This window comes from Argopecten irradians, chromosome 2 (assembly GCF_041381155.1).
Source record: "Argopecten irradians isolate NY chromosome 2, Ai_NY, whole genome shotgun sequence".
Lineage (NCBI taxonomy): Eukaryota > Metazoa > Mollusca > Bivalvia > Pectinida > Pectinidae > Argopecten > Argopecten irradians.
The window spans coordinates 6,116,045-6,128,980 of NC_091135.1; the positions used below are offsets into that span (position 1 = coordinate 6,116,045).

General features: G+C 34.5%; 1 protein-coding gene across 5 annotated transcripts in view; it reads right to left on the reverse strand.

Moving 5' to 3' along the window:
* Positions 1 to 12,936, reverse strand: part of LOC138314252 (ras-associated and pleckstrin homology domains-containing protein 1-like) — a 122,739-nt gene that overhangs the window by 68,573 nt on the left and 41,230 nt on the right. For all 5 annotated transcript variants that reach the window (XM_069254490.1, XM_069254492.1, XM_069254489.1 and 2 more), the window contains exon 2: positions 1,343 to 1,460. In XM_069254490.1, the coding sequence (XP_069110591.1) occupies positions 1,343 to 1,459 (117 nt within the window). In that variant the 5' untranslated portion in view covers position 1,460. The remainder of the gene's footprint in view (positions 1 to 1,342; positions 1,461 to 12,936) is intronic.

Consider the following 12,936-nt stretch of genomic DNA (forward strand, 5'->3'; position numbering starts at 1 on the left):
TTTTTTCCTATTATAAAACATATTCATTGTCTATCCAATAATTTATTGTGTAATTTTATCAGACAATACAATAGATAAAGATATAGATATTTAATGTTTTACTGTAAATAAGTATAACAACAAAGATGATACACTTTCTATAAAAAAAGACCCGTAACTTATCATATTTGATATGTTCTACTCCAGAACCAGATAATAATGGCTACTTAGATAATAATGGCTACTTATAGTATGATGAGGAAATGAATGGGATCATTTTTCATGTGGGTATAAAAATCTTAATTCCATATCCTCTAAGCTTGCCAACAGCGGTGAGGTGAGTCTGATGGGGTACACGCTCTTATAACTCCATTCATTATATTGTTGGCAATTGTAGCCAAGGCCTCGGTCATACTTGACCTTGATCTAACCCATCCAAAAACATTTTACTGGCAATCAAAAAAAGATGTAAGAAAATGAATACAATATCTCTCTTGTTTTATTTGATACACATAAAACTGTATGTGTTTCATTTTCACCTACAAAATGTAGGTCTTTTGTGAGCGTATATCGTTGAGATGTTTCAATTAAAGTACTAAACCTAAAATATATTGTTTCCATGTGCTGTCAGGCAGATTGGCAACAGGTCAAGTATATATATAAACGGTATACAACTGTAATAGAAACAGGCAATGTAAAACATCCTCCTCAAACAAGTTCCGACTACAGCGAGCAGCTTCACTTCCCTAAGTAAATGTCTTAATTAATTACCATCAAAAATATTGTATGTTGGAGTTGGTAAGATAAGAGAATGCCTTGCCATCACTTGAAAATATTCAACTAAATGATGTCTGCTTCTAATTTGGTATACCCGTATCCTCAATTCAGAAAATGGCACTAGTTTTGCTCAAAATAAAACTACAGTCATTTTTCTCTCGACTACCTGTCAAGCTATTTTTATTGCTTCTTGAACTAAAATAAGCTTGTCTAGATCACCAAGATGAGTTATGTCCTAAGAAGGAAATTAATTGGAATTTGTAAACATTGCCAGTAATCAGCAATTAAAACGTGACTGCATTACTTCCCTTGGTGGAAAATTATCTCCCTTAGCAAAGTTGTGTCCCTTTGTTCAAAATGAAATTTTCCCTTGGACACTTTTGCAACAAAAGTTATGTCCCTTGTTGGATAATTATCTACCCTTAGAAATAAAGTGTCATATCCCTTTATAGAAAAATACCTGACAATGGGTTCATATTGTTCAAGTTAGAAGAAATCAGTTTTCTTTCTGACACAATTATAACTTATGTCACTGTAGGTGTGAAACAATCGAGACTAACCATCAGTCATGCTCTAATGAACGTACCATTTTGAGGGACTCTAACTGTCCTATCCATTGTCCCAGTTCCTGTTCGGCGTCCTGGTCGTCATGGTCACTGTCATACTCCACCTCACTTTCTGTGCGGTAGTCATCATCATCCATTCTGAAAGAGACAAAATAAATAATTATCAAAATATGTGTTTTCAAAACGGCTCAGTGGGATAAGAATTATGGAATCAGCAATGATCAGACAGCTCTGAAAGACTTTTACTTTGAATTTATTTTGGACTTTTATTTCAGATTATTAATATACTAGCTTTATTCCATTTTTACCTCATTATGAGCTCTGGTAGAGTTTGCAGGGTATGAAACCTTGTATTTCTTGCTCATGTTGCAATAATTCCGAAGCCTAGTTTCAATGTGCATTTCATCCGAGGTAAGTACAATTGAGCCTAGCCTCAAAAAAGCGGAGCGAGTGACGCTTATAGAAGGGCACATATTGGGTGTAATACGTAGCTGTAATTATTTTAACTTTTAGAATACTGTAGCTTTATTATTTTTAACTAATAGGGGGCACTTATTTGGTAGAATAAGGTAGCTGTTATTAGTTTTAACTTATAGATTACAGTAGCTGTTATTAGTTTTTTAACTTACAGATTACAGTAGCTGTTATTAGTTTTAACTTAGATTACAGTAGCTGTTATTAGTTTTAACTTAAGATACAGTAGCTTTATTAGTTTAACTTAAGATTACAGTAGCTGTTATTAGGTAGAATAAGGTAGCTGTTATTAGTTTTAACTTATAGGAGGGCACTTATTGGGTAGAATAAGATAGCTGTTATTAGTTTTAACCTATAGGAGGGCACTTATTGGTAGGATATGGTAGCTGTTATTAGTTTTAACTTATAGGAGGGCACTTATTGGGTAGAATAAGGTAGCTGTTATTAGTTTTAACTTATAGGAGGGCACTTATTGGGTAGAATAAGATAGCTGTTATTAGTTTTAACCTATAGGAGGGCACTTATTGGGTAGAATACAGTAGCTGTTATTAGTTTTAACTTACAGGAGGGCATTTATTGGGTAGAATATGGTAGCTGTTATTAGTTTTAACTTATAGGAGGGCACTTATTGGGTAGAATATGGTAGCTGTTATTAGTTTTAACTTATAGGAAGGCACTTATTGGTTAGAATACAGTAGCTGTTATTAGTTTTAACTTATAGGAGGGCACTTATTGGGTAGAATAAGATAGCTGTTATTAGTTTTAACCTATAGGAGGGCACTTATTGGTAGGATATGGTAGCTGTTATTAGTTTTAACTTATAGGAGGGCACTTATTGGGTAGAATAAGGTAGCTGTTATTAGTTTTAACTTATAGGAGGGCACTTATTGGGTAGAATAAGATAGCTGTTATTAGTTTTAACCTATAGGAGGGCACTTATTGGGTAGAATACAGTAGCTGTTATTAGTTTTAACTTACAGGAGGGCACTTATTGGGTAGAATAAGGTAGCTGTTATTAGTTTTAACTTATAGGAGGGCACTTATTGGGTAGAATATGGTAGCTGTTATTAGTTTTAACTTATAGGAGGGCACTTATTGGGTAGAATATGGTAGCTGTTATTAGTTTTAACTTATAGGAGGGCACTTATTGGGTAGAATATGGTAGCTGTTATTAGTTTTAACTTATAGGAGGTCACTTATTGGGTAGAAATATGGTAGCTGTTATTAGTTTTAACTTATAGGAGGGCACTTATTGGGTAGACTAAGGTAGCTATTATTAGTTTTAACCTATAGGAGGGCACTTATTGGGTAGAATACAGTAGCTGTTATTAGTTTTAACTTACAGGAGGGCATTTATTGGGTAGAATATGGTAGCTGTTATTAGTTTTAACTTATAGGAGGGCACTTATTGGGTAGAATATGGTAGCTGTTATTAGTTTTAACTTATAGGAGGGCACTTATTGGGTAGAATACAGTAGCTGTTATTAGTTTTAACTTATAGGAGGGCACTTATTGGGTAGAATACAGTAGCTGTTTATTAGTTTTAACTTATAGGGGGGGCACTTATTGGGTAGAATACAGTAGCTGTTATTAGTTTTAACAACATCTGTAAGGTTGATTAGTGATAACATCAGTAGGAAGATGATAGGGACACACTAAATGTACTCATCAGTAACTGCTAACAATTCTCATTCTGTTCTCAACAAAAGGAAAAAAGCTGGCATTTACAGTTGCTAATTATTCCTAAATTTGGCAACACTGGAATATAATGGTATCTTGTTTTTCTAGAAAGACATCAAGTTTAAAGTTAAGTAATTCCCTGTCTTACAGAAAAAAATCTGTGCGAGTGTGTGTAAGTGTGGCAAGGCAAAGGTTATCCCACTAATGTAGAACTTTTACCATCATTACCAGATAATGACTGGTATGCAAATGAGCTAATAATGACATCAGCTGCTACAAATTAATTAGTTAATTAGGCATGAGAACATGAAAGGGAGAAGATGCCGATCTTTATTAGAACAGTAATACACCATGTTAGGGAGAATCATCACATTAATTCGATCCACTCTGTATTACACTATACCTACATTTAAAGAATGACCCAGTTTTCAGTAGTAGGTGCTGTTTTCAGAACAAATTTATCTAGCTACTGACATAATGTAGAAGAGAAGAAAGTTTGAAAACAATCCACTTTCATAGATACATTCTTAGTGTACAAGATAAAAAGAATGTTAAATGCTTTTATACCAGAAAAATTACATTCGTTTTTAAAAAAGAAATATTTTTTTTAAAAGTTATTAATATTTTTAATCGTATCTTCATGAGATACATATTGGAGTATAAAATTGTGTTTCATTTCATTATTATTTTTAAGAAGATAAAGTCCAAGCTGTTACTTTGGTAACAGACCGTCAGCTGTCTGAGTATCCAGTCTCAGACACACTAAACAATAGGTACCAGACACAAGTGTCATAACCAGCCATCAATATCAGTCATATCATATATTTATATGGAGATAGAATATTGATAAGCTATGCTGGGTAAATATTGATATGGTGTGTAAAATATCAAATGCTTTTAGGAAAAAAAAATTGTGGCAGGATTGATTTTCCATTTTGAATTCTTTTTAAAAAAATGTTTGTTTGAAACCGATTGTAACATAAGAGCATCCATAAGTGATATATACTTTTGAAGTTTGATATCTCATGGTCAGTAATTCTCAGAGTTGTTGCCCTTTGTTACATTTAGATCCCTATTTATTTGCCATATCTTGTCTAGTGTAAAACTAAATTTATAGTGCATTAATTTGCACATCAGTAATTCTTGAATATCTGTTTTCTTGTGTTCTATCATCTATATGTATGAATATCAAGAGTTACCACCCTTTAATTCCAATATTTCTCTGATAGTATTACAATTTGTAAGCAATAACTTTTTGAAAGGCAAGTGTGGTATTATTGTTCTAATGTAAACAGAGATAGCTTTTAAACAAATTTTCTTTAAAATTACTCTCTGTAGTATTGGAATTTAGAAAGTAACCTGACATCTTCTGAGACAATTACATCAGTTCATGTTAAGAGTTATAAGGCACTTTAAAAGTATTTTTACGATTTTAACAGCTGAAATAAGGACATATGTTCTGATGGGAATTTTCCATAATTTACATCCTAATTTCAACCAAGAGAACTGGGACTTTTACCTCCTACATGTCATAGGCAATTTATTCTCTCAGTAGGCTAACAGACATAGCCATGACCTTTGACCCAGTGGCATAACCAAGAAAACTTCCATCTCAGATTTCCTACAGGATCCATACAAGCCAAACTCAATACTATTATATAAAGGCAATGGCTGGGAAAAGATTACTTTATTTTAAGCATTATAGACAAATTCTCTCTGAAACTACTCAATGTTGATTCCGCTTCACAAAAGATCTTATTTTCTACCGACATCAAAGCAAATTTGTTTTAAAGAGTTGTATTTTTTTTTCTTCTATATTTACAAAGTTAATCGTTTCTCTTGACTCTAAATGCTTCAATCTGAATAAATCTCCTCTGAGTAATTGATCCATCTATGAGAATTCCGCATGAGAGAGCAGTGCAGCTACCACATGTAATATGATGAGTAAGCTAATTAAATACACCAAATTTGTTATCATATGAGGAAAGGCAAAACTCATCAATTTTCTGTTACATTTCTTGTATTCCCCCGTCATAAGTCTTCTGTAATATTGATTCTGTTTTTCATCCAGACTGTCAGATTCACAGCACAGTCAAATTTCATGTTAACATGCAACTTCAAACAGCACAGCACCGTACATAATGCCATTGTCATACGAGACGTTTGTTTTACAAATCAGGCAAGTCTATTTTAGTGCTTAATATATTGTCCATATGAACACATTGAGGGCATTTGGTCCATTGTAGATGGTCAAAATAAACCATGAAATATCAATTTGTTAGTTTCATGTTTTATATATATAAATTTCTGCAATCCCTGGTCATTAAAGAAATGGTTCATAAGGCCAGGTTTTACAACTGATATTTCATACGAGATTTCACACTTTCAGTCAGGGCTTCCCATGTTTTTTTTTTTTTCTGTGTGATTTGCCTGGTGGACACCCAGCTGTACTGTCAATCAATATCACTTTTGTTTAGTGTACATTTCCCTGTTAATACTGGATGTAACATGTTGTATACACATGTCATTTATTTATCCACAATTTACACATCATCAAGTATGGTTAGCTTGCAGATTTGTTACAAAGTTATCTTCTTGCACTCATTTCTTTTATCTTCTCCTCAAAAATTGAAATAGTTACCAGCATTTACACATACACCACATATCCATTTTAATTACTCGTTAAGTTTTTCCTTGTATTTTTAATTAACTCGTTTCAGAAATTTCCAAATATTCCTAGTCAAGATGACAAAGTTTAACATCATCCTTAGCTAAGAGGATTTTCACACAGTTGCATTACAAACAAGAGTTGTGGTGAATGGGATTCTCCTTAATGTGAACATCACAGAGCCATCTGGTGACTTCATCTCTATATTGTTTCTAAAATAGCCGATATCATAAATCTGGCGTTACACCTTTACACCGGTCTAAAAGAAGGAAAATTATCGAGAAATCCGTGATGGCATACACCCTCGTCAGTACATCTGGTGAAAACATCTATCGTCAAAGCACGAAGTATGGACATACACCTCACATAATATATAGCAATGAAGTCAGACAAGTCAGAATATTTCCTTACATAAAGATAACACCAAGTCCAACAGCTTATCAAATTGGGCACTGTTATATCCATATAGAGATTATTTCATCAGCAGTGCACTTGCTAATTTTTAGTGTCTTGTTACATGTCTAAGGGCAGTTCAAACAGAAGATGAGCTTTAAGCAATTTCGAAGAGTTTAATTTGAACTATGGAACTCCAAAGTGTAGAATGATTCCTGAATTTTTTTTAGACTTAGCCTTCAGTTTTTAGTTTAGTCCATTGCAATCACATATGCATAATGGCCAAATCATTTTTAGGAGAGGAGAAAATGTTTAGCGGCCAGACCCAGATTCGAACCCAGGACCTCAGAACACTAGCCAGATGTTCTCTACTGACTGAGCTTCCTTGGGTCGCCAATAATCGATGATCGACCCGGTCCAATCCCACTACACTTATATAACCAATAAGTGTATTATACAGATCTATTCTTTGTTCATGTTATCTTTGCATTAGGATAAACATTTTACAACTGACTGTCTTGTATGTATCTGATCAAATCATCAATACCAAGGGAGATAAGTAAGAGCCCAGACAGATAGATCCCTATGATTACTGGAACCAGAATAATAGCTGCCTGGAATAATGACATGGCGTCTCTCAGGGTGATCCCCTAACACAGATCTATCAATCAAACTTGGTTATCTCTCCACCAAGGCTTTATATAGACAGCAACAATCAGACTATACTCTATATGTCTACCCGATAATTACTCATCATCAGATGCTTACATCATGATTCCAGATACTGTACATGTGGGGAAATGTACGCTCAAAATATATAATAGTTACAGATATTTGAGATACAGTACCACAGATAGAGGCATCACCTTAGATACAGGCATCACAATAGATACAGGCATCACCTTAGATACAGGCATCACCACAGATATAGGCATCCCATACAGGCATCGCCATAGATACAGGCATCACCACATATACAGGCATCACATACAGGCATCACCATAGATACCGGCATCACCACAGATACAGGCATCACATACAGGCATTGCCATAGATACAGGCATCACCACATATACAGGCATCACATACAGGCATCACCATAGATACAGGCTTCACCACAGATACAGGCATCACATACAGGCATTGCCACAGAAACAGGCATCACTACAGATACAGGCATCACATACAGGCATTGCCACAGATACAGGCATCACCATATATACAGGCATCACATACAGGCATCACCATAGATACAGGCTTCACCACAGATACAGGCATCACATACAGGCATTGCCATTGATACAGGCATCACTACAGATACAGGCATCACATACAGGCATCGCCATAGATACAGGCATCACCACATATACAGGCATCACCTTAGATACAGGCATCACCACAGATACAGGCATCATATACAGGCATCACCTTAGATACAGGCATCACCAAATATACAGGCATCACATACAGGCATCGCCACAGATACAGGCATCACCTTAGATACAGGCATCACCATAGATACAGGCATCACCATATAGATACAGGTACCTCCAAAGATACAGGCATTCCCAACTGAAATGCCTCAGCCTAACTTGATCAGCAACATATCCTAACTAATGCATTAGATGACAATTAATTGAGATTGAATGTTTCTTTTACCTCCGAGATCCAGAGAGCAAAGCACACATGTACTTTATTTGTAATTGACATGGCTTGCTCTGTGTTAACAAGAAACTTGCTGTAGGTTTGAAATTACTTAACACAATCAAAATCAATCCTTGGCTACAGAACGCACTGAATCCCCGAGATCTTAGACAACTAATTTCATTGGATCGATACAGAATTTGTCTCTCCTCCGTATTTTATGCAAAGGACTGTACTAAGCTGTGGTGGTATAATTATTCATGATTTACAAGTTGAAAGGTCAACAGAGACCAGCTAATTGGGCAGACAGGATTTATAACAATAAAATCACTCAGACATTGGCATGATTAATGCAGTATATGATTTTACTGATGTCTTACTTCCTAAAGCTCGGGGGAAAAATGGAGAAAATACAATATGGTTGGGAGAAAGCCTGATATCCCCCAAAAAAATAATCAACCTGCAGTCAATATCTAGCAATACTGTCCCGGTGGGCCTTAAACTAAAGATGGAAAGCTTAAGTTCTATAGATTTTAATCACTATGCTATCATGACAACTACAGGACCAGGGGTTTCAGAAGCGCTATCTGTTTGTAACCATTCAATTACTTGCTTGTATACAAATCTCTACTATATGTATATATATACAGGCCCACTGATTTATCGCCTGACAAGGTATCATTACAGATCTGTAAACACGCTATTACAGAAATGTTTTTCATTATTCATATCCCTCGGGGATGTGATAGATTGGAACGCTACACGAATCGCCATGATGTAAATTACCCCCATCTCAACTCATGCTGAATTAGTAGGTAGTTCCTTTACATAATTTTGAGTATCTGAATGAGCTATCTTGATTAAACAATCTATATTATAATTTATGCACAGACTTCAAGCTACAATCATACTGGCAAAATGTATATTTTCACAACAGATCTTAGAAGTATTCGCCATTACAATAGAAATACTGGCAACTAAAATTTGGCGTTTTCGGTTTCAAAGTTTGCGGAGACTAATTTTCATGGAAAGAAATTTTATAAGAATACATTTAGTAATTATTTGTTTATGGATATGAACTTTTGCGAATTTACTAGGGTTGTGAAATTCGCAAAAGCAAATCGCTCATAAGGAGTTGGTATATATATATATATACAATGCCTTTTTTTAACTTCAATATTTTTTCCGTCTTGTCAAATGATAAAATACACAAAATCAAGTAAAAGCAGAGAATATATAATTTTGAACAAATTATATACAATTGATATATATATTTCATAATTAAGTATACTACTTATGATATATATGTTTGCATCACAAGATGATATCGTTTTCAAGCACATCCTTTTTACATACTGAATACAAATTATACAAGAGGCATATGCATGTTGTTGATCATAACTGACAGCATGATGAAAGAAGCAACACAAAATACAAATTCCTTTTTGATGTGTAGAAAACCTAGCAATGTCGAATACACAGACTTCAAATTGTTTTCAAACCCTCTGTATATTGCTTTTAAAGCACATCTACATTTTTGCTTTTGTCAAGATCAAAAAGGAGAACTTTCCAGCTGGCATTAACAAGATAATATGCATGTTTAAAATCAATACATTTACACCGAAGTGTCAGGCATAAAGCACTCTCGATTTTATATACAGTGTAGATTAAAGGCCAATGTTGAGTAAGGTCATGGTATATGTCATGTCATTAAAGCGTTATAACTTATTCTTATAAATGGCACATCTAATAAAAGTAAAGTATGTATTCATCAAGAGAATGGGGTGGCAGAGTGGTTAAGGTGCCCGACATTCTACTTCTTGCTCTTAACAACTGTAACAGGAGATAAGAAAATATAGCGGCCAGACTGGGATTCGAACCCGGGACCTCCGAACACCAACCAGAATTTCTGCTGATCCAGCAACCTAGACCTGATGATTGCAAGGCCTCTTAAAAGTGGAAGCTAATGACAATAAATCAATCTACCGTATTGGACCCAATAAGTGCCCAGGACCCTAAGAAATTGGAAGCAAATAAGGCGGCACTTAACAGCAACAAATTGGGACTAGCTTTTCATAAAATTATTGTACAAAGTAAGCCATAAATCAATTTGCAAAAGAAATCAGAAAAGAAACCAATACAATTTTCATATTTTCAGTCTGCATTTGATTCAAAGTAAGTGAAAATAAAGCCTAAAAAAGGCGGAGGGGCGCATAGAGGGATGGGGCGCCTATTTAATCTCATACAGTAATTTATCTTAGAACTCTGGCTTTTCTCCACCTTCTGTCATGTCCTAAACAGTCAGTTGTTGGTCAGACATGTTAAAATGAGGATAATTACAAACTGAACTGTATGACCCAATCACCAATCACAATTAGTGGTATGGTTTGTGAGGTACTAAATCAAATATGAAAAGAACTTTTTTTCTTTTTTTTTCTTGGTAATAATAATGAAATTTTGACAAATGCTTTAAAAAAATCTAGGACATGAGGTAGAGTTGTTGGTTATAGATCCTCTTTTTTACAAGGCCAGGAACTCGTTTTTTTCTTTACCAAAACACCTAGAACGTCCTTAAATGACCCCCCCCCGATAAGATATAAAATACAAACAAACCCAATATATATATACAGTACAAATAAAGCCAGACATCTGTATCTGAAGACCTTTTAAAAGTAATCGTAATTGAATTGTCAACGTATGAAAGCTACGTTCTGTATATATTTGTGTAACAATTTCATCATTCTTAAGCCTTAATCAATATTTTATCCACATGAAATTGAGCCAATATAGAGGGTCTGTCATATCAACAATATACACAATCTTTACCAATGTAAATAAGAAACAGACACAAAGGAATTCATTTTTCTGAAATTAACCCGTTGCAGACAGCACAGAAAATTGAATATTCTTTGTCTCTTACATGTGAGCTAGATTCGTGGCCTTAATTCCACAGAATCAATGAAGTCCATGGTTTCTGCAGTGCCTGTAAACATATATAACGTGCAGCCGAACAGCTGATGTAATCAGACCTCCCTATTTCCTAATGTCTATTTGTTTACTCATTAGGGCACTCATTAGCAGGCAATAATTGATGTTGCTGTTCTTATATAATGCTCCCAGGGAATAAGTACAGAATCTACCTATTTTGCCATTAGAAACATAACCTACAATTCTACAGCTAAATTATTTATGACCTTCTGTATTATTTGAAGTTTGTTCTACAATAGATGCTTTCCATAAAGGTATTCAATTTCAGAAAAAAATATAATGTTGTTATCCAGTTCATCTAATGAATAACTATCTATAACTTATTCCATAGTCAGGAATAATGAACAGAAACAAGGGCAGATCATCCACTCAAGGGGGATAACTTTTGTGACATAATCTTCCTTCCAGGGGGAGACAATTCAGTAATCATCAATGGTAATCTATAGTGAAGAGAATGTTAAAATATCATGTAGTACCAGCTGACAGCATTAAATTACATAAAAAGTTAGCGTACAAGGCCAGACATTGTCAGCATAGAGAGCCAGTGAACATTTTGTTGACATGAAAAAGTGAAGTTTTTTTTTATTTAATGAGAAACCCTTTCACATATGTATCCTTTCAGCAATATTTATGTCATAATTAGTCTTTGCTCGTTATAAAACCTATGCATGTCAAAAGGTATTTTACATATACACATGTAATTGTTCTTCATTGTAATGTAATTTCTATAACATTTACCCCCTACTTTGAACACAAATTTTTTCAACCGAGATAACTATATATCTGTCAAATATATTGTACTGTACACAAAGTTACATTAATTCAGTTGTACATATATCACAAATAACTTTAATATATACGTTCAATGTTGAAAACAGAACACCGGTATATGTTTATTTCTGGCATATTATCAATGCGAAGTAAAAATAGAATTTAAACTTTTGTAAATTCTGTAAGAAATGTTCACATGAGAAAAGCCTTTTTTATCTGGAGCTATATAATGACTGCTTTATGTAACAAAGACTCCAGACTTCCCAGTGCAGTATTAAGGCTACACAATACCACGTAACATACTCCCTGCTATAATTGAGTAAGGCATAATGGTCCTCGATTCCTGGGGCCTCCATAAAACATTATGTAAAAGTTTTCAGTAAACTTTGCCCTAATTGAAATGCTCAAAATTTGTAGAAAATGTTCTTAAATTAGGTTTGACAAAATCAAAATTTAAAATCATCCAGCACCATCTAGAAAATTTTTTATTGTAGCCCAAATGCCAGACTGGCTTTGAGCTTCGTGCACCTGGAGTACAATATCTTAGAAGACCCTGGTCCGAATCTCAAATTTAATAGGTTGCCATATCTTTGTTTGATATATTTCATTTGATCTTCCAATGAAAACCAGTGTGGCATGAGAGTGACAGAGCAATCATTAAGTGGAGAAGATTATATACAGCAAAATTCAGTATATGTAGTTGGATTGGACTGGGCCAATCATCGGTGACCAGGTAGCTCAATCTGTAGACCATTGGGCTAGTGTTCGGAGGTCTCGGAGGTCTCGGGTTTGAGTCCTGGTCTGCATGGTCACTATATTTACATACCGTATTCGATTTAATAAGCGCCCGGGGTGCTTAAAAAATTGAAACAAACAAGGGGCGCTTAATAGAAACAAATTTAGACTAGCCTTTCATGAAATTATTCTACAAAGTAAGCGATAAATCAATTTGCGAAAGAAATCGGTAAGGAAACCAACACAGTTTTTATATTTTCA